The sequence below is a fragment of the Myotis yumanensis genome, unplaced genomic scaffold, assembly GCF_028538775.1.
Source record: "Myotis yumanensis isolate MYYU_CA2020_CCGP unplaced genomic scaffold, mMyoYum1.0.hap1 SCAF_13, whole genome shotgun sequence".
Lineage (NCBI taxonomy): Eukaryota > Metazoa > Chordata > Mammalia > Chiroptera > Vespertilionidae > Myotis > Myotis yumanensis.
The window spans coordinates 19,307,427-19,329,763 of record NW_027223764.1 but is presented as its reverse complement, the minus strand read 5'-3'; the positions used below and the strand labels follow the sequence as shown (position 1 = coordinate 19,329,763).

Sequence of the window (22,337 nt, the reverse complement as noted above, 5' to 3'; positions counted from 1 at the left end):
GCTGAAAACCAGAGCACAAGTAATTTTTCTGTTTGAGGTTTCTAGTGCCACTTTACTCTTGGAGTAGGAGAGATGTCTTTTAGAAAGTAAGATGCGCCAGAACCAGTTTGGCTCAGTGGATAGAGCGTCGGCCTGCGGACTGAAAGGTCCCAGGTTCAATTCTGGCCAAGGGCATGTACCTGGGTTGCGGGCACATCCCCAGTAGGAGATGTGCAGGAGGTAGCTGATCGATGTTTCTCTCTCATCGATGTTTCTAACTCTCTATCCCTCTCCCTTCCTCTCTGTAAAAAATCAATAAAATGTATTTAAAAAATAAAAGTAAGATGGGAAAGAAACCTCATGCAATCTGTTGTAAACAACTGTCCTTGTACAATGAGCCTGGGGTATGCAGGGTAAATAGATTAGTACAAGCTATTAGTCAATAACGAGAATGTGAACCAAGTTCTTTTTTAGAACTGGTGAGTAATGTTTCATCCTACTTACTCAGTTTGTCTGAAGCCTCAGGCAGACTTTCCCAAATTTGAGTCACTTGCCTATCACATTTATAATTTTACCATTCCTGATTGCTTCCTGTGCAAATTTATTTAATAATTTTCTTAAAATAAATCCTAAATAAATTTATTTTAAAGAGAAATTTTTATAAGTAATGAGAAATGGAAAATTTTCACTCTGATCTGCATTTAAGTAAATGCATCTATTCAGATGTACCACCTAAATGATCATGCATACCATCAGTTGTATGCAGACTGTGGTGTGCTGCTAAACTGGTTCTTGCGGGAAAAACCCTGATATGTAGTATTTGTTGATTTCTGTGATTTAAATACCGCCCCCCCCGCCTTGCTCTGGCCAGTGTGGCTCAGTTTGTTGAAGCATCATCCTGTATACCAAAAGGTCTAGGGTTCAGTTCCCAGTCAGAGCATATACCCAGGTTGCAGGTCGTACAGGGGGGAATCAATTGATGTTTCTCTCTCTAAAATCAATAACATAAACTCGGGTGAGGATTTAAAAAGATACTCCCACCTTAAGTGATTTTAAGCTGCCAATGGATTAATAATCATGCTTACAAAATTTCTGAATATTTAACAATGGACTCCTGCAAGCCAGTACCAGCCAGGTCCAGCATACCACTGTATATACTAGTATACTACATTTTAATCATCACTGTGTTACTATCTGTTCAAAATTCAAATCAATTTTATTTATTTCAGCCTTTGACATGGTTCACGATCCAATGGCAGCGCTAGAGACTCTGCTAACCTTGGGATTTGAACGCGTATTGACCAGTGGCTGTGACAGTTCAGCGCTAGAAGGGCTACCTCTAATAAAGAGACTCATAGATCAGGTACATGCAATTTCTTTTCTTCCTAAGACTGTTGTGGTTCTTCCAATATTCTGCTGTTCAGATGGGTTGTGAAACTAAATATTACTGACTTCAAGTTTACTCTATAGGAAAAAAAACAAGCATGCAATAATATATTTATATAATTCTTCTTTCACATGAGCTCTTTTAGTAATCAGGGCTCTTAAAATCAGATTATAGACAATGCCTAAGGATCTTTCCTAATTTGGGTAACCAGAGCAAATTTTACTTTTTCTCTGCCATCAGCATTGCATAGTTTTAAGCCATATCTTCTCACTGACTGTCTACGTATTCTCAGGGGATCCCATATAAAATTTGAGGTAACTATCATTTTAGGTGGATTCTAAAATTAAAACTATATTCTTCTCTCATTACTTTCTTTATATCAAGAGTAGAGGCCTGATGCATGAGATTCGTGCACTTGGGGGGGAGGGGGTCCTCTCGAAGTCCGGGAGCCCTCAGGGGATGTCTGACTGCCCGCTTAGGCCTGCTCCCCCTAAGCCTGCAGTCAAACATCCTTAGCTCTGCTGCGGAGGCAGGAGAGGCTCCTGCCACTGCTGCTGCACTCGCCAGCCACGAGCCCGACTTCTGGCTGAGCGGTGCTCCCCCCGTGGGAGCGCACTGGCCACCAGGGGGCAGCTCCTGCATTGAGCATCTACCCCCTGGTGGTCAGTGTGTGTCATAGCGACAGGTCATTCCGCAGTTTGGTCGATTTGCATATTAGCCTTTTATTATATAGCAGCGGTCCTCAGCCTGTGGGTCGCGACCCCTTTGGGGGTCGAACGACCCTTTCACAGGGGTCGCCTAAGACCATTGGAAAACACACATATAATTACATATTGTTTTTGTGATTAATCACTATGCTTTAATTATGTTCAATTTATAACAATGAAAATCCTGCATATCAGATATTTACATTATGATTCATAACAGTAGCAAAATTACAGTTATGAAGTAGCAACGAAAATAATTTTATGGTTAGGGGTCACCACAACATGAGGAACTGTATTAAAGGGTCGCGGCATTAGGAAGGTTGAGAACCACTGTTATATAGGATAGGAGGAAATACAATATTTTTCTCTTGTATGCCCTGGTGCATTAATTAGCATCATTTGTAGAGCAGTCAGAAGGTGGCTTTATAATTGGGGAATGCCTATATTTTTCTGACATCAGTATAGAGGCATTCTAATTAGTGAGTATGGACTTTGAGAAGAAAGTGTTCTGGATTTGAGACTTAGGTTTAAGACTTATTTGCTGTGTAATGTGGAGTAGATCACTAACCTTTAAACCTCTGTTTTCTCCATTGTGAAGTTGAGATAAGTTTAATACTCCTTTTATAGGATTGCTCTGAAGGTTGGTAGAGATAAGATATCTAAGAGCCTTACCACAGGGCTTGGCATTTAATACGCCTTAATACATGTTAGTTTCTATTATTATTACTACTGCTATTTTTAATAATAATATTTAGTGTTCCTAGGTAGACATCTTTTGTTTAGTCATAAAAATAATTTTTAGGAATTTCACATAAGAATCTGATGTGACTTTGCTAGTCTGGAACTTACTGATTTTACAAATATGTATTAAGTATATAGTAAGTACAGGGCATTTGTATTATGGTCATGACCAAGTGGTGTGCTTGTGTGTGTATGTGTGTGTGTGTGTGTGTGTGTGTGGTGAGAGCACCTGAAATCTACTCTTAGCAAATTTTAAATACAGCATTATTAACTGTAGTTATAATATTGTGGAGGAGAAACAAACTCTCCTCTACCCTCAAGGTTCTTCTGGCTGGTCTAATGATCATATAAATATGAGACAGATTAACAAGAGAAAATAATCAAATTTAATACATACATATGTATGGGAACCCCATAAGTTCAGAGGAAGAAAGGGAGCATGAGTACATAGGACATCCTAAGTTAGGGATGCATGATGAGGGCTTCCAAGGGTCATTGCAGGATGATAAGAACAGAGGTTTAGTAATTGAAGTTTGCCCTACCCTATGGATAGGTCAAAAGAAGTTATCTCTGATAATAGCTTATTATGGGCAAGATCTCTATGTTCTTCTAATTAGTTAGAGGGGAGGGAGAGGCAGAAGTTCTCTTAAGCCTGCTGCTAAACTTCAAAGTAAAGCTCAAATTAATCAGCATGCTACCGAGTCACATCTTGGAATGGCTTGTTCTGAACCCCCGCAATGCTATACATTACATTTCCAGACTTACACGTCCTCATAACTGCAACTCTGCTTGTTTTTTTTTTTTTTTAAATATATTTTATTGATTTTTTACAGAGAGGAAGGGAGAGAGAGATAGAGAGTTAGAAACATCGATGAGAGAGAAACATCGATCAGCTGCCTCCTGCACATCTCCCACTGGGGATGTGCCCGCAACCCAGGTACATGCCCTTGACCGGAATTGAACCTGGGACCTTTCAGTCCGCAGGCCGACGCTCTATCCACCGAGCCAAACCGGCCTCGGCTGCAACTCTGCTTGTTTATATTTGTCTCCCTCTGCTTCTAGGTCACCTCATCCAATTCTTTAAAAATTATTCATTTCTAATGATCTGTAATGTACTTAATTGTGCACCTGATGATAACTATAAGATCAATTAAGTACATTACAGATCATTAGAAATGAATAATTTTTATTCATTTCGACCAACATCTCCCTATTTCCTCTAGCTCCCTGCCCCTAGTATCCACCATTCTACTCTCTGCTTCTATGTATTCGACCTTTTCAGATTTCATGTGTAAGTGGGATCATGTTAACTTACTTCTTGAAGCAATTACCTTCAAGATATATTATACATGTGCTGGTTAAAGCCTACCTAGGCCTTGGGATTAGAAAGGTCTGTGTTTAAATCCTGGCTTTGCCTCTTATTTATAGTGACCTTGCCCTAACATCATAAACTTCAGTTTCCTCCACTACAAAGTTAGCATAATAGTGGTACCTACCTCCTAGAATAGTTGTGGATTACTTCAGATAACAAAAATTGTGCTTTATATTGTTAAATCACTTTATAACCTTAGGCGAGCATATAGCTATAAATAATCCAAAAAAAGTGATAGAATTAATTTCTTAAAAGTATCATTTTTCTGTCTTAGAAAATTTTCATTTAGAAGAAACAGTTAAATAATACTTTTTCCTTCTTAAAATCATTTCACCTTTCTAGATAATATTTTGTTTTATAGATGCTTCCTTTCAGTACATTTGAGAATACTAAACAGTCTTGTTCCACTTATTTCTCTAACAGTTATTACATTTTATGAAGTATCCTTTTACTCTTTATTACCTTGCTTAATTTTTTTCCCATTGTACTTATTGCTACCTGAAATTTTATTATATAAATATACCTGTCTTCCTTGAACATGTAAACTCCATGAGAGTAGGAACTTGCTCTTGTTCACCATGTCAGGGAAAAAACACTTAAAAAAGACACACTTTTTAATTGCTTTTTAGAGCAAGAGGGAGAGCGAGAGAGAGAAACATTTATGTGAGAGTGAAACACGGATAGGCTGTCTCCTGCACCCCCCTACTTCCATCCCATCATATACCAAAAGCTCAGATTAGTGTTATCTTTCAGTAATGACTTTTCTTAAAGTGGTGTGATTATTCTGTATTTATATTGTAGCCTTCTGTTCTTTGTGTTCATAACAGTACAAGTTTTTAAAGTAATATAATAAATAACTGGATAGAGTTACTTTGCTGAACATCTTACTTACCTAAGGTCCCAGAGAAACAAAAGATCTACTGAAAAGTAAACATTAATAGTAATTTTTAAAGTTTAATATACGTATGTTTCTGTTCTCACTGCCTTACTATCTCATTTAGAGAAAGATATTAAAATTTACTTGTTTATTTTTTTTTCTTTTTTCAGGCAAAAGGCAGGATTGTGGTAATGCCAGGTATTTATCTATCTACCCATTCACGAGTATAACACTGAACTCTGATGAAGGAAGAGCAAAGGAGGCAGGGCAGTGTGGGGGAAAGTTTTAGTGCATGGTGTTCAGAAAGAATATATCATTTGATTAAATTGTTTAAGATGGCATATCTCTGCTGGAATTTAAAACTTTGGAAGGAAGAGAACATTTTAGCAGGGATAAGCTCAGAGAAGAGCAAAAAAAGGAAGTAGATTAGACTTGGGCTTTCCCCATGTTTGCGCTCCTATAGTGTAGAATGTTATGAGTGAAGATGTTCATCTCTAGTGAGGCACACCAAATTTGCTGCTACTCTGTGTTAGGGCCAAATGTCCAAGTTGTTAACAAAGTATAAGCAAACATAATATCCCTGGATAGATGTAATACTTCGTTCCTGAAAATCTGATCACCAAATTCTTCCTTGTAGTCAGCACAGTTGGACCATGTGCTCCTGATGATAACTATAAGATCAATTAAGTACATTACAGATCATTAGAAATGAATACTTTTTTAAAATATATTTTATTGATTTTTTACAGAGAGGAAGAGAGAGGGATAGAGAGTTAGAAATATCGATGAGAGAGAAACTTCGATCAGCTGCCTCCTGCACACCCGCTACTGGGGATGTGCTTGCAACCAAGGTACATGTCCTTGACCAGAATCGAACCTGGGACCCTTCAGTCTGCAGGCCGATGCTCTATCAACTGAGCCAAGCCGGTTAGGGCAGAAATGAATAATTTTTAAAGAATTGGATAAGGTGACCTGGAAGCAGAGGGAGACAAATATAAATATTATCTTAATTTTTCTTCTTATTAAATTTCTCAAACATATAAAAGAGTAGAAAAAGGCATATACTCATTTTATAGATTTAACATTTTGTAACATTTGTTTCTTCTTATCCTGAGGTATTTTAAAGTTCAATTAAAGGCATCTGACATTTTATCTTTATGCATCTTTAAAAAATAAGGGCATTTTGCTGTAATCACAATACCATTATTATATTTATCAAAATAAACTCTGATTCTTTAATGCCATTTAATAATCAATACCCTCTTTTCTCTAGTTGCCCCCAGAATGTTTTTTATAGCTGATATGTTCAAATCAGGATCCCATCAAAGAATAAGTATTGCACTTGGTTGTTATCTTAATATTTTTTTAATATAGAAGTTTTTCTTTTCTTTTTTCTTGTCTTTTAAAAAAATGAAATTTAAGCCCTAACCGGTTTGGCTCAGTGGATAGAGCGTCGGCCTGCGGACTGAAGGGTCCCGGGTTCGATTCCGGTCAAGGGCATGTACCTTGGTTGCAGGCACATCCCCAGTGGGAGGTGTGCAGGAGGCAGCTGATGGATGTTTCTCTCTCATTGATGTTTCTAACTCTCTATCCCTCTCCCTTCTTCTCTGTAAAAAATCAATAAAATATATTTTTTAAAAATGAAATTTAAAAAGTTTGGGCCACTTACCTGTAAAATGTCCTACTTTCTGGATTTATCAAATTGCTTCCTTTTGATATTGTTTAGTGTGTATTTCCTAGCCACTGCACTGCCTATAAACTGGTAGCTAGATCATAAGGCTTGATTAGATTTTGTTTAAATATTTTTGGTAAGAGTACTTTGTGGGTGAGGCTGTATATATCATATTAAATCACACCAGAAGGCATAGTGTGTCTGGTTGTCTCACTACCAGTGATGCCAACACTAACTAGGGCTCAAAATGGTGATGGCCAAATAAAGGTCAACTTTTAAAAAGAGGCCAGGTGAAGGGATAGCATCAGAAATTTAGGAAAGTTTTGATCAGTAGCAAGTCCCTGAAATGTGAACAGATAGAAAGCATATATTATCTGTCAAATTGAGACCCTTTATTAAAGACACTTAACTGTTTTTAATGCATTTCCATTTAAAACTAAATGTATTTAGTCTTGACAGTTAATAGCCGGGCTTAGATAGTTGTTAATATTAAGGTTGCCTTTGCTTATTATGTAATTTTGAAGTTATCTACTATGTGCAAGGCATGCAGAGTTACACAAGGAACTACTTCCTCAAAAGGCTTACTCTTGAGGTGAGAAGATGTTGTATACAAAAATATTTGTGATTATTTAACAAACCTTACCAAGCAAGTGATAATTATATGCTAAGTTTTGTGGTGGATATGAAAGACAGAAATGAATATGAAGTAATCATTTTACTCGAGGAGCTCACAGAATAGATCTATAAAGAAATTATTAAAATTTCATGAAAATAAGTACCAACAAGGAAAAATTCCTAGATAAGTCAAACTGAATGTCTAATGAATATTCTTCCATGTAGTCAGCACAGTTGAATCATGTGCTCCTGATCATGGAGAAATCTAAAGATAAATAGAACATAGTGGTTTCCCTTTAGGGATTTTCATAATGAAGCTTACAACATAATTAGGTTCGTTTCCTCGCCTGTAAAGAGAGGATATTGAACTAATTGTCCTCTTTGGTTCCACTGTAAAGATGTGTTACTCTGTGTTTCGAAAATATATTACCTGTGTCCTAAAGCTGCTGATAACTGGAACAACGTAGGTTCAGTAGCCAGACATCTTGTTATGTGTTAGAAGGAAATAACATATTTGCCTTTTAATCCTTATAACAAGCTCTGAGGAAATCCCTCTTTTGGTTAAAAAAAGTTGAGGCTCAATGGTTTAAAGTAATTTATCTAAGATCACATAGCTGTGAGGAGTTACAGTGGTGAAGCCAGAATTCCAATCCAAATCTAACTTCTCAGTCTGTATTCTTTTTACTTCTCAGGGCTCAGTGATGTTACTGTGCCTCTAAGAAAAAAAAGTTTTAATGAGTCCAAAAGAGTGTGTAAAGTCAAGTTACTTCAGCAACTTGAGATACAAAGTACATATTTTATCAGTCATTAAAAATATTTATTTAATACTCCTATATATTAGGAGACAAGGATATAAAGATCAGTAATTTTATATTTATAATCTGGAATCAGTTGAGAATATGATTCTTTATATACAAGCTTTTAGATATTGTTCATCAAAACAAATGAGTCATCATAAAGTACTTGACTGCAGTTTTTATAAAGTAGATTCAGATTCTTCTGTGAAATGAAACAAGAATTTGATATTATAATGAATAAACTGTATAATACCCGTCATTATTCCCATTTCCAATGACATCATGGTCTTTGAATGCTGATCCAGAGAGAAAATCTTGGAGGTTCCATTTCAGACACATTTCTAAGGCTGTGCTTTTGTAGTTTTGTCCTCTAGCCTGGCCTCCTTTTGTTTTAATTTGATTTTTTTAAAAATGAGGGGGAGCAGGGATAGAGCGCTCAACGATTTTCCTTGCCCTAGAATAATCTCTTTAAATTTAAAGTCTGTAACATATAACATTGTTATGTAAACCAATGGATATAGAAGATTCCATCATAGGTTCTATGACCTTATCAGTTGTTCTTCAAAATCTGTAGTTTGTATTTCATCATTCTTTTCTAACTTTATTCTAGCTTAGGAGAGAGAGAATAATTCTTGAGTTAATGAGAAACTTCAGTATGGAAATTTATTATTTATTAAATTTTATGCAAAGTTCTATTCTACTTTAATGTATTACTTATTTTTTCCAACAGGGGGTGGCATAACAGACAGAAATCTACAAAGAATCCTTGAGGGTTCTGGTGCTACAGAATTCCACTGTTCTGCTCGGTCTGCTAGAGATTCAGGAATGAAGTTTCGGTAAAAGTGTATTATTTGACTCATTCAAGAAGGGATGAGATTAATCTTTATTTCCTCCCATAGGAAAACCTTAGTTAATGGCTTGATAAATGAATGGAATGTTGTGATTAGTACATAAGTATTGATGTGAGGGTGATCTGGCTGCAACATCTGTCACCCCATTGATCGCCAGGGTTGATTAGCTGGCTAGGCGGGTGTCCCCTTCCTCCCTCATTGCTCCATGTGCATCCCTGCCAAAGCCACACGTGGGAGGTCAGAGCGGACGACCTTCCCTGATAGAGGAGAGGACCGTTGTTCGGTCACGGGAATACGCATAGCTACGCTCCCCTGCTAGACCCTCCAGATAAGCTCTCAAGGTCCATTTGTAGGAGAATGTAAGGTAGTCAAGTTTCCAAGACTCCAGACACATCCAAATGAGGTGCTGCATGTGGCAGTCTCTTTAAAAACACACACAAAACAATGCAAAACGGTTCTTATCCTGCATTAAAAAAGCAGGCTCTTCTGAACATAGGTGAACCATTATTTCATTAAGTCATTGTTAAAAGTTAATAATAAACTAATTTAGTATCTCAGCTTCAAATCAGTCAGATAAGTATGTGTGCTCCTTCACCTGTGCTTTCCTTTAGCAAACAATAACTGTGGTGTGAGAATGGAAGAGCCATAGTTATTTTTATCTCTCCTACCTTTAATACTTAGTCTTCCTTTACCTTTGCTCTCTATTTTCAGTTATTTTGAAATTTTATCACATTAAGGAATTGAAACTATTATGTGTTTTTTATTATACTTGACAGGACTCCTATAATTTAATAGTTAGCTATTGATGATTTATAAGTTGGGAAAAGTGAGATGTAAAAGAAGCAAGAGCTTTACAACTTACGTTTTAGATGCAGAATCAGTTATATTGTCTGGTAGATTTGGCTACTAGATATTTCAAGTAATTAATAAAAATTATGAAATATAGTAGTCCAAAGTCCTTGACTTACCCTTGTTCTAGGCCATGAAATAGCCTATGAAACAGTGGTTCTCAACTTGTGGGTCGTGATCCCTTTGGCGGTCGAACAACCCTTTCACAGGGGTCACTTAAGACCATCCTGCATATCAGATATTTACATCACGATTCATAACAGTAGCAACATTACAGTTATGAAGTAGCAACGAAAATAATTTTATGGTTGGGTCACAACATGAGGAACTGTATTTAAAGGGCCAGAAGGTTGAGAACCACTTCATAAAATGAAGTGCCAGTATAGAAGGGCTCATTTAACAACTCATATAATTATCTGTTCCTTTATTATTTCTATTGCAGAAATCCCTCTGTTGCCATGGGAGCCTCTCTTTGTACCTCAGAATATTCTCGAAAGGTAACAGATGTGACCCAAGTAAGGACTTTGAATGCTATTGCAAATAATAGTCTGGTTTAGCCAGACCTCTCTGAGAGACATGGATATCACAGGATGAAGGCAGAAGAATAGTTCACAATTCTCTATAACACTGCTTTAACCTTCTTCTCTGGCCAGGACAGTCACGGTGTTTGCTTTAAGTCTCACATGGTCATGGAGAATGTTTCCAAGAAGAAAACATGAAACAGAGCTAAAATCACTCCCTGTGCCTAATCTTGCCAACCATCTTCATTGTCATGTTTAAATCTGGTCTATGTTTCTTCCATGGACAGAAGTTTAGTCTGTTTTCATTGGAATTAATTGATGAACTGAGAAAATTCAATTGCAAGATATGAATTTAGAGTGTGACTTTAGGTACAGTTTCATAGCTGTATTTTTCATTTTCTTTTATAAAATAAAAATGTCTATCCTGTTACAGCAGTCTCTTATTTTACCCTGAATAGAGTCTGGCAAAATCTGAAAGAGAAGATTTTTGTTTTGTTTTACCTTCATTTTCTCTTTTATTATGTATTAATTAGGTATGTTGCCCTGGGCAAGATGCTAAGGATACTGAGTAAAATGGTACAGCAAAAAAATTCCCAGACTTGGGAAGCAGGATATAAAAGTTTCCAGACTTGCCCGGCCAGCGTGGCTCAGTTGTTGAGCGTCAGCCTATGAAACAGGAGGTCACAGTTCAATTCCCAGTCAGGGCACATACCCGGGTTGCAAGCTCGATCCCCAGTGTGGGGGTGGGCAGGAGGTAGCCAATCAATGATTCTCTCTCATCATTGATATTTCCATCTCTCTCTCTCTCTTTCTCGCTCTCCCTTCTTCTCTGAAATCAATAAAAATATATTTTTAAAAAAACACAAAACATCCCCCTATAGATTATTTGCTAATCATAAAAGTAGAAACTTACCCTTATAATAGAGCTATCTGGTTGCTACAACCTTAACCCAGTAATAAATATTACTAGCAGCAAAGACTATATTGCTGAAGGACAGGATTTCAAAGGGGAAGAGGTCGTCTTGAGGGTATAAGCTGTGATGGGAAATTGCAGTTTGGAGGTCTCCAATGTTAGAAGACCTTGTGGGAAGCGGCTGTAACAGTACGATGATTAGCCACTGATTAAGCAATAGTGAACTATAAACAGCTCATACGGTGGCCAACCATCCCAGTTTGTTTGGAACTTTTCTGATTTTAGTATTGAAAGCCCCATATCCTGGGAAACTCCTCAGTGCCAGATGAACTGGAAAATTTTGGTTACCCTTCCAGCTCAGTGAAGTTATAGTTGCCTTTTTTCTTAGTCCTTTCCTCCCTGCCCTAATCTTGAAATTAGGGATTGGGAGGGAGGCGGATAGAATAACAAGGTAAATGTCCCCACCGCCAATGTGTTGGTTGTGGATCTGACCTACCACCTGGAGAAAGCTGCCAAATACGATGCCATCAAGCAGGTTGTGAAGCAGGTGTCTGAGGGCCCCCTCACGGGCATCCTGGGCTATACTGAGGACTAGCTGTCTCCTGCAACTTTCACAGTGACACCCCTCCACCTTCGACGCTGGGGCTGGCGTTGTCCTCAGTGACCACTCTGTCAAACTCATTTCCTGGTATGACAGTTAATTTGGTATAGCAACAGGGTGGTGGACCTTAGGGTCCGCATGGCCTCCAAGGAGTGCCATGAGCATGCCCTTCTGGCTTTCACACTGGATGTGAAGCAACTAATTGTTGGTGTTAACAAAATGGATTCCACTGAGCCACCCCACAGCCAGAGAGAGAGGAGGAAATTGTTAAGGATGTCAGCACCTACATCAAGAAAATTGGCTACAACTTTGACACAGTAGCATTTATAGCAGTTTCTGGTTGGAATGGCAACAACATGCTGGAGCTTTGGTTCAAGGGATGAAAAGTCACCTATAAAGACGGCAATGCCAGTGGAACCATGCTACTTGAATCTCAGGATTGCTTCCTGCCACTATCTCGTCCATCTGATACGCCCTTGCATTTGTTCCTCTAGGATGTCCACAAAATTGGTGGTACTGGTACTGTCCCCATGGGCCAAATGTAGACTGGTGTGCTCAGATCTGGCATGGAGGTCACCTTAGCTTCAGTGTTACAACTGAAGTAAAGTCTGCTGAAATGCACTATGAAGCTTTGAGGGAAGCTCTTCCTGGGGACAATCTGGACTTCAGTGTCGGTCAACGGTATTCATCATGACGATGTGGCTGGTGACAGCAAAAATGACCCACCAATGGAAGCAGCTGGCTTCACAGCTCATGTGATTATCCTGAACCATCCAGGCCAAATCAATGCCAGATGTGCACCTGTGCTAGCTTGTCTCACAGCTCATATTGCCTAAAGTTTGGTGAGCTGAAGAAGATCGATCATTATTCTGCGAAGAAGCTGGAAGATGGCCTCAAGTTTTTGAAATCTAGTGATTCTGCCATCGTTGATATGGTTTCTGGCAAGCCCATGTGTGTTGAGAGCTTCTCTGACTACCCTCCTCTGGATCATTTTGCTGTTTGTGACATGAGACAGTTGCTGTGGGTGTCATCAAAGCAGTGGACAAGAAGGCAGCTGGAACCGGGAAAGTCACCAAGTCTGCCCAGAAAGCTCAGAAGGCTAAATGAACATTAACCCAATACCTGCCACCCGAGTCTTAATCAGTAGTGGAAGAACGGTCTCTGAACCATTTGTCTCAGTTGGCCATTTAAGTTTAATAGTAAATGGCTAGTTAATGATAACAATGCATCGTGAAACCTTCAGAAGAAAAGGAGACTGTGAACCATTTTGGGGTTTTTGTGTGTGGCATTTTTTCAGTCTGCAGTTTTTAAAATCAGTAATTTTAATAGAATTTTGAGACCTATTAAAACAAAGTTTAATGAGAAAAAAATGTAAAGGAAAAAATAATCTTTTTATTGTTACCACTTAAATCTGGATATCTACTCTAAGATCTTGCACAAGAAAAGAAACTCTTTTTAAGTCTGTTTGTAATCATTAACTAAAAGTATACAACTCTGTGGTTATCTTGAACATTGAACTCTTGTAGGTTTTTCAAAGTTATTGAAATTCACTTATTAACATTTGCTTACTAAGTAGAAATGATACAGCATATTTTCCCCTGAGTCATTGTGAACATTTCTTCCTATTGAGTTATTTCTATGTGATCAATTACTTATAGCACACACACATTGAACCATTAAGAAGAGGTTTAGGAGAAATCATTTTACATAAAGACCAGCAGAGCTAAGGCCAGAATCCAGGCTTTCTGACTCCTGTAGAGCTTGTGGTCTTTCTTAGTGCCGTCTTTAAATATCCATAACATAAAAGGGAGGAATTCACAGAGCACCTCATCCTATAGAATAGGATCATCCCTGAAAACTTGCTTATTTTTGACGTATTCAGATTGCATTTTCAGGACCCTAGGAGAGCTTGTGATTTAAAGAAGTCCTATGGTGTATCCTTAGGTAACGGGAATCATTACAGTAGTTTGTCTTTTGTGTAAATATTATGTTCATTAAATCATAAAATCTTCAAGATCTTCTCATCAGACCTTCTCCCCAGAGCATATATTCTTTCTTCGGTGTTCAGTTTTCTTAACCTTTCTGAACCTCAGTTTCCTAATTGGTAAAATTGGAATAAAAATACCTACCTCTAAGGATTATGGGGAAGATTAAATGAGACATAAATTTTAGAGTGTCAAACATAGGAATATATTCTTTAATTTAAAAAACCTATGTGAGGTTAACATATAATAGATATCCAATAAATGTGAGTTCTCTTAATGCCTATCAGCTATTGATAAAAATGTTGAAGGTGCTGAAGCTACCGCTGACCCTTTTGGAATGCGTGTAGAGGTCTTTGGGTTACATTTCTTCAAACAACTAAAGGCCTTGCTGAATTCAGGATACACTTATACCAGTTGCCAGTGTAATAATCACATCAAAAAAGATAATTCAATTAGGTTGCCTGGTTTGTTATTAATGTACTCACTCTGGTTCTTAATGATTACCTTCCTTTCAAAACTCCAAAATTTTTCTTCATTTAGCAAACCTTTCCAGATCTTTCCAGTAGTTAATGTCAGATTTTACCTGATTTTTAGCACCTTTATATTTAAAAAATCAAGGCATTTGCTCACTCAGTCTTATAATACTTTTCCTGTTCTCAGTGATTTAAAAGATTTCAGATAATGGTTCTGCAATTACCTCCATTAGTTCTTTCAGAACCTGTTTTGGTTTGCAGAAACTTCTCTGACATTTATGCCACCCTTGCCAATGTATAATGTAAACAGTGAAGTGTCCAAAGATCCTGCTCTCCATTGCCCATGGAATAATCAATATTGACAGTTCGCTTGAATTAATACATATTATTTGAATACTAGAGGCCCCGGTGCACAAAAATTTGTGCACTGGGGTGGGGGGGTCCCTCAGCCCGGCCTGCGCCATTCACAGTCCAGGACCCCTTGGGGGATGTCCACCTGTTGACTTAGGCCCACTCCCCGGGGGATCAGGCCTAAGCTTGCAGTCAGACATCCTTCTGGCAGCCAGGGAACCCTTGGGGGATGTCCGACTAAAGGCTTAGGTCCCCAAGGGATTGGGTCTAAACTGTTAGTTGGACATTCTTAGTGCTGCCACGGAGGTGGGAGAGGCTCCTGCCACCACAACTGCGCTGGCCAGCCATGAGCCAGCTTCTGGCTGAGTGGCACTCCCCATATGGACGTGCACTGACCACCAGGGGGCAAGCTCCTGCATTGAGCATCTGCCCCCTGGTGGCCAGTGCGCATCATAGCAACCGGTCATTCTGCCATTCAGTCAATGTGCATATTAGTCTTTTATTATTATCATATAGGATGTCCCTATTTCCCCCCTTTTGCCCCCTCTACCCAGCTTTTGCCCCCCACTTCTCTCTGGCCATCACCATACTGTTGTCTGTGTCCATGGGTTGTGCATATATTTTCTTTGGCTAATCCCTTTAAATTCACTTCTTTAAATTTTTATTTTCATATAAGTGCTTATAACTGCACTATTATATATTTTCTATTATATCATTTAGAATTAAGATATTTTTTAATTGAACCCTTGTAAATTTTAGCACAATTTAATAAATTGTCCTAGAAACAATTAGGAGATTTTTCATGTAATGCAGATACATTTCGATTAATATTTTATTAATTTTTAATTTTTTAATATTTTAATTTGAAATAATCTCATACATGTAGAAAAAAACTATAAAATACTACAGCATATTATATGTACCCTTCACCCAATTTCTTAGGTGTTAATAATTTAAACATAACCATTATACAACTAACAAAATTTGGAATATATTTTTCTTATAATCTCTTTAATGTTACTTAATCCATTTACTTTGTTTTTGTTAATCTTCACCCAAGGATATTTTTCCATTGAATTTTAGAGAGAGTGAAGGGAAAGGGAGAGACACATTGGTTGCCTCCTGCACATGCTTTGATAGGGACTGGGAATCAAGCCAGCAACTGAGGTATGTGCCCTTGACTCAAATCGAACCTGGGACCCTTCAGTCCATGGGCCAATGCTCTATCCACTGAGCAAAACAGGCTGCAGCTTAATTCATTTACTTTTAATCTATATGTGTCTTTATATTTAAAGTGGGTTTTGTTTTTGATTCACCCTCATAATCTGTCTTTTAATTGGTGCATTTATGCCACTGACTTTCAGAGTGCTTACTGATAGAGTTACTGCCATATCAGGTGGCTTCTGGGGCTTCTGGGGCGGGGCTGCCTTGCCGCCAGGGACCGCTGATCAGGTCCAAGGGCGACAAGGCGGGGCCGGCTCCTGAGGGCTTCTGGGGGGGCGTTGCCCTGGATGGTGGCACGCTGGCGGCTCGCGCTGTCCCGCCCTGCCTGCAGTATGCAAATTAGCCGCCATCTTTGTTGGCAGTTAATTTGCATATCATGCTGATTAGCCAATGGGAGGCGTAGCGAAGGTATGGTCAATTACTATGTTTGTCTATTATTAGATAAGATAGGATATACATATAAGTATAAAAATTTATATCAAAATCAAGTCACATACTGTTCTGCCAGTTGCTTTTTTTTTCTTTCATAATTGAGATTTTATTGTTTTGAGGATCAGTACACAGACATTTCAATTTGTAAACAATTCTTAACATATGTACCAAAAATGTAAAGTCATGTAGTTGTGATTCTTTTCTAAACAGTTATTCCAGTGACTTTCCAGCTTAAAATTTAGAGGCTAACTTTCCTTAATAGAGTATCAAGTACCAATATCTTCAAATGTTGATACGCTGTTACATCAAAGTCCCACTAATTCACAATTTAATAGCATATATACTACATAATCAAATTTTCAATCTTTCACAGCACATTGACAAAGTTACTAGGAAAACTGGACTACCACACCAAAGATGTTTCAGATGCACAAAATTCTGACAGGGAGAGCCAAGATCAAGGAGTGGTTTTCTTTAGGAAACAATTCTACCAGAAACATGTGAATAGAAGTAATTTAAAATGTTCAAGACATAGCAAACGCATGACTGACTCCAAATTGCCATTTAGTATGCTTTGTATTATAGGATGTAAAAACTACCCCCATCTATGGAATGTTAAGTTGACACCCAAGACAATCAAAGTCTCCCATATTCAATATCCCACTATTTTCTGCTTGTACCAAAAAATAAACAACCAGCAAATGATTTCACCTCTTAAAAAAAAGCATTTGCACTTTAAAAAATAGGATGAGGTGGAATTCCCTCCTTCTTAAAGATGTTTCTAGTGCTACTAAAAAACTTGCATTTACAAAATAATTGATAAAAATATTCCTCTGGATTGTACCAGAAGGGAGACAGGGACCACCGATAAGACCTGGTATGTGACATCAATCAGACTTGGCTTCTTTTTCTCCTGCTTCATCTGAGGTGGGACTCCCCTTGTTTTTAGTTTCTCCATTTTCCGCAGGTAGATCTTCTTTACGTTCCTGGTCAGCCACTTCCGCCTGCTTTCCCTTTGCTCCCCTTTCCCCTTTCGTTTGCACTTTTTTGCCTGCAGACTTATCCTTTCCTGCCGCCTTTTTGGGCTTCGCTTCCACTTTTGCAGGAGCGGGTTTGGCTGACAACCTGGCCGACCTCCTCTTCGGCTCCTCTTTGGCCGCCCTCTCCGCAGAGCTGACCTTCCTCTTGGGCATCGTGGCAGCAGGCCCAGCGCCTGCGGGTGCCTGAGGGCCATGGCGCGCCTAGTGGCTTGGCGAACCTGGGCTGCCTGGCCGCTGCCACATCTCCCGCCGCCCAAGCTGCTCGGCCCCGCGATGGGGGCAGTGGGAAAACCCTGCCAGTTGCTTTTTAATTTTTTGCTTTTGTTTTTCAAATAGACTATATTTTAGAACAGTTTTAGGTTCACAGAAGAATTGAAAATAGAGATTTCTTACATACACCTGTGTCCACACATGATTATAATTCCTATCAATTACTTTTGTTCCTCTTATTTGCAGTAGACATCGCAGGGGACTTACATATTATTTTTAGAAAATGATCCTACTCATACCATACTACTCACTAGGTCTTCTCTTCAGTCCCAATGAACATTTCCAAGCATAGCCAATTTGCTCTTCCAACAACTTGCTAGATGAACGCAGGCAATAGATCTTCTTCCATCTGTTAAGTAGAGAGGTAGAAGACTGACATCATTGTCAAAGAACAGTTCAGATATTTAGTAAGATGTCTGTATGCAAGTGCTTTTATACATGAGGGAGATTGTTATTACACTGTTGTCAATACACAAAGGCAAAACCTGATTTATAAAAGAGATGGAAGGAAGGAAAGTATACAGATTAGAAAAAATAAGGTGTTTTTTTTTTTTATTCAGCTGACTAGCTGGGGGCAAAGTATGGGAAGGCCAATATCGAGTATGCTGGCTGGGTCATCATGGAAACCAATTTCAGGTATTTGTGAATTTTCTATAAAGCCTTTGGAGTTTGGCTTTGAAGCAAGCATGACAGAGCTGTCTAACGTCTCCCCATGTGCCATTAGTATCACCACTTCAGGTAAGCCAGGTTAGTACCAATAATTTCACTCATCAGAATTTCTCATTTCCCCTCTTTGGTCAAAATTAGCTCCTAAAGGAATGGATTCAGACATGAGGATTTCATTCCCTTTTTGAAAAAATGTCATCGGTTGGATGTTGACTTGGGATAATGGCCATATCACATTTAATCATTCAGATATTTAACCGTGGAAGCAGGCAGCAAGTATGAGAATAATCACAATCTCTAACAAACATTGGCACCTTATTTTTATCCAGGTTTTATTCATGCTTCCATACATTTATGTGGTAAGTATGAGAAGACCATTTGATTACATGAGTAGTTTATTTTTTTTAAAAATATATTTTATTGATTTTTTACAGAGAGGAAGGGAGAGAGATAGAGAGTTAGAAACATCGATGGGAGAGAAACATCGATCAGCTGCCTCCTGCACATCTCCCACTGGGGATGTGCCCGCAACCCAGGTACATGCCCTTGACCGGAATCGAACCTGGGACCCTTCAGTCCGCAGGCCGACGCTCTATCCACTGAGCCAAACCGGTTTCGGCTACATGAGTAGTTTAGAATGTACATATTGAGGAACTAGAAGGTAAACATTACAAATTTCTGTCAAAATTTAGTTGACCCAATTATGGATGAGAAATACCTTGGGAGTAAATAAGTCATAAAACATGATCGTATGAGCCCTGGCCAGTGTGGTTCAGTAGGCTGGGTGTCATTCCATGCGCGGGGAGGTTGCTGGGGACATTGCCTGGGTTGTGGGCTCGAACCCAGGAGGAGGCATGCAGGAGGCAGCAGATTGATGTTCTGCTCTCACATTGATGTTTCTCTCTCTCCCCCTCTCCTTTCCTGTGTCTCTAAAAATCAATTTTAAGATCTTAAAAACAAATAAAAGTCCCCCAAACATAATAATATGAGAAAGTAATTGGGCCACTGCTTGCTGTATGCTTTTGTCTTTCTTGATGTTCATTGGGTTCATTTAGAGACTTTAGTATGCTGATCAAAAAAGCTGACCCCTGACTGTTACGGATTTTGTTCCTGTCTGTTTTAAGGCTCCCCTAAGATACTGTCCTTTATTAAAGTCAAAAGTTCCTATAGAGACCTACTGTATATTTTCATCATTCCCTGGTATAAGAATTCCATTTTTCAGATATTTACAACAAATGGGTAAACATGAAAAAAACCTAGATGTTTAGAAGGAGGAAGAAGACTCTGATACTTAGAATAATAGGAACCTATATGGGTGCACATACAAAGCAAATGTACACAGTGCATTCTATTGCTGGTCAGAAGCACATGGTATTAACTTCTCAAACTTGCAATTATAAATACCAGGAAATACCAGAATCTTCAAGACAAACAGACAAAAACAAACAAGGTTAACAAACTAGTTTTTCCTGGTATCTGCCACCTGCCAACGAATGGATTTTTATTGAAAGCCACCTGAAAACTTTAGACAATAAAAGAAAGTAAGAAAGAAAGAAAGAAAGAAAGAAAGAAAGAAAGAAAGAAAGAAAGAAAGAAAGAAAGAAAGAAAGAAAGAAAGAAAGAAAGCCACCTGGCAGAAATCACCACCAATGGTCATAGAACCAAAATCCTACATCACTGACGCGAGAGGGGAAGAATATTGAATAAATGCAAATCTGAAAAAAATGACTTGGCTTGTAAGAGCCAAAAACTTAATCACTGTCTGTACCACTTACCAGATGAGCCAGGGAAGGTGAGCTGTGGACCTGCGGGATCTAAGCTGGGACAAGGCGCATACTTTGATGGTAAGTCTTAGGTGGGAAAATTCTTGATAAAATTCTCTGGGTTGTTGTGGGGATATCAGCCCCTTCTGCCCGCTGCTTCCCTTAGCCATTCCAAGAATGAGTGGGGCTGCCTTACTCTCTGTGAAGGTGGAATTGCATGGGAGGGGTTTCTGTTAGCTCTTTTTAAGTCTTCCAGAGGTGAAAGCTTAGAGTGCATAGGGAGTTTTCTCTCAGTTCTCCTAACTGTTCCCTCCCATTTTGTAGTATGAATCGCAGCAGTTGGTGAAGACCAGTGTGACAAAGAGCTGGGGACAGTGCAGTGTGACTATTTCTGGGGCTCTTTTAGAGGCCAGCCCCACACATGGCCCTGGAAGATTTGTTAGAAGTTAGGCTGGTTTCTCCCGAGCCATTTGCGGGAGGCTTCTCCTCCTGCTCTGCTTCAGGCAGAGATGAAAGCTGCTATGGCTCTCTTCTATCTTAGAAGGTCTTGTCATTTCTGGAGTTTAGTTTAGGGGTTAGCAAACTTTTTCTTTAAAGGTCAAATAGTAAATATTTGGGGCTTTGTGGGCCAAGAGTCCAATTGAAGAGTCCTTATGGACAGACTGTTCATGTTGAGTTTTATAGTTAAAAAATGTAAAAACAAGGGTCAGTTGAAAACAGGGGTCAACTGGACTTGGCTTATGGGCCAAATCAAACCCTGCTTTGCCTCATTTAGGATTCTTTCTGTCTTCACTAATGGATTTTTAAACATTTATAATTGTCATCTTTCCAGCTTGCTTCTGTTGGTATGATCAGAGGTCTGTACCAAAGCAAGTGAACTCTGATCATGCCTTTATCCTAAATCATTTTAACCCTGTAATAGGCACACAGAAAAGGGTGGAAGTCCATCTATGGGACAATAACTGAATAAATGTCCTAATAACACTTATATATCTTTCAATATTAATAACGCAGAACATATCCACTGGTACTAGTGGTAAATATTTTTATTATTTGTGAATTTAAGATAACCAGAGGTATTAAGTATACATTACTTAATACTTGGGCCAGTTATTAAGTATACATTAGAATATATGTGTACATTAAAATATATGTTATTTTCTTGTTAATCTCTGTAGATACTACAGTCTATATATACCAGCCGTGGGCAAACTACGGCCTGCGGGCCGGATCCGGCCCGTTTGAAATGAATAAAACTAAAAAAAAAAAAAAAAAAGACCGTACCCTTTTATGTAATGATGTTTACTTTGAATTTATATTAGTTCACACAAACACTCCATCCATGCTTTTGTTCCGGCCCTCCGGTCCAGTTTAAGAACCCATTGTGGCCCTCGAGTCAAAAAGTTTGCCCACCCCTGGTATATACCCACGGAACACAGAAGTGGCTTTTTTGTTTGTGTTGACAACCAAAATGGTTTCACATGATCCTCCAAATGATGGTGTTTGCCCTTCAATATGTTGGCAAGTGTACTGCTAATTTAGGATGTCCTGATTTTAAAAGAATACTTGCTTTACTAGGGGAAGAGAGCAAGGAGGAGTTGCTGTCTAATGGATATTGAATTTCAGTTTTGCAAGATGAAAAAGTTCTGGAGATTGGTTGCACAACAATGTGAATATATTCAGTACTACTGAACTGTACACTTAGAAATGGTTGGGATGGTAAATTTTATGTCATGTGCTGTGTTTTTTACCACAATACAAAAATTTGCTTTAAAAATATTATTACATGTATAATACCTGATAATTATGGAAAAATCAGAACATACAGGCAAGCAAACATAAAAATCACCCATGATCCTACAGCTAAGGTTAACATTTTTTTGCATAAATTCCATATGAATATGCTATTTTATAACCTTTTTCAGTGTTTACATGATTTGTAACCATCTGTTAAGTTCTATGTTCTTAATTAAAAATCCAAAGGAGTAGGATATTTCACACTTCTATGAACTCTAAGGCCTTAAACAGAAGTGAAACTGCACGTGTAGGGGTGCATACCCCTCCACCTTTGCTTCTTTCTTTATATCATGTGTCCTCTGGAGAAGTAAAGTCTTCTTCACTCCTGATCTGTCAGTCAGCTCTGCTAACATCTTTCAGTAGTTCCTTTTATTTTTTAATGTATTTTTATTGATTTTAGAGAGGAAGGGAGAGGGAGAGAGAGATAGAAGCATCAATGATGAGAGAGAATCAT

At 38.5% G+C, this 22,337-nt stretch overlaps 2 protein-coding genes and 1 pseudogene across 4 annotated transcripts in view; 2 read left to right on the top strand and 1 right to left on the bottom strand.

Annotated features, from left to right (window-relative positions):
• Window positions 1-18,545, top strand: part of CUTC (cutC copper transporter) — a 31,617-nt gene extending 13,072 nt beyond the window's left edge. Inside the window, exons 6-10 of one of the 3 annotated variants that reach the window (XM_070431849.1) lie at window positions 1,209-1,342; window positions 5,234-5,261; window positions 8,878-8,983; window positions 10,290-10,344; window positions 18,218-18,545. In XM_070431849.1, coding sequence (XP_070287950.1) covers window positions 1,209-1,342; window positions 5,234-5,261; window positions 8,878-8,983; window positions 10,290-10,344; window positions 18,218-18,409 — 515 coding nt within the window. In that variant the 3' untranslated portion in view covers window positions 18,410-18,545. Of the gene's footprint in view, window positions 1-1,208; window positions 1,343-5,233; window positions 5,262-8,877; window positions 8,984-10,289; window positions 10,793-18,217 lie in introns of those variants that run through there. The other 2 variants (XM_070431850.1, XM_070431852.1) reach the window with 2 other exon arrangements.
• On the bottom strand, window positions 17,235-17,540 carry LOC139021466 (non-histone chromosomal protein HMG-14 pseudogene; annotated as a pseudogene).
• Window positions 18,546-19,141: 596 nt separating the features above from the next.
• The window catches only part of ABCC2 (ATP binding cassette subfamily C member 2), a 70,122-nt gene continuing 66,926 nt past the window's right edge, over window positions 19,142-22,337 (top strand). Inside the window, exon 1 of the mRNA XM_070432539.1 lies at window positions 19,142-20,167. The gene's annotated coding sequence lies outside the window, so the exon portion shown is untranslated. The remainder of the gene's footprint in view (window positions 20,168-22,337) is intronic.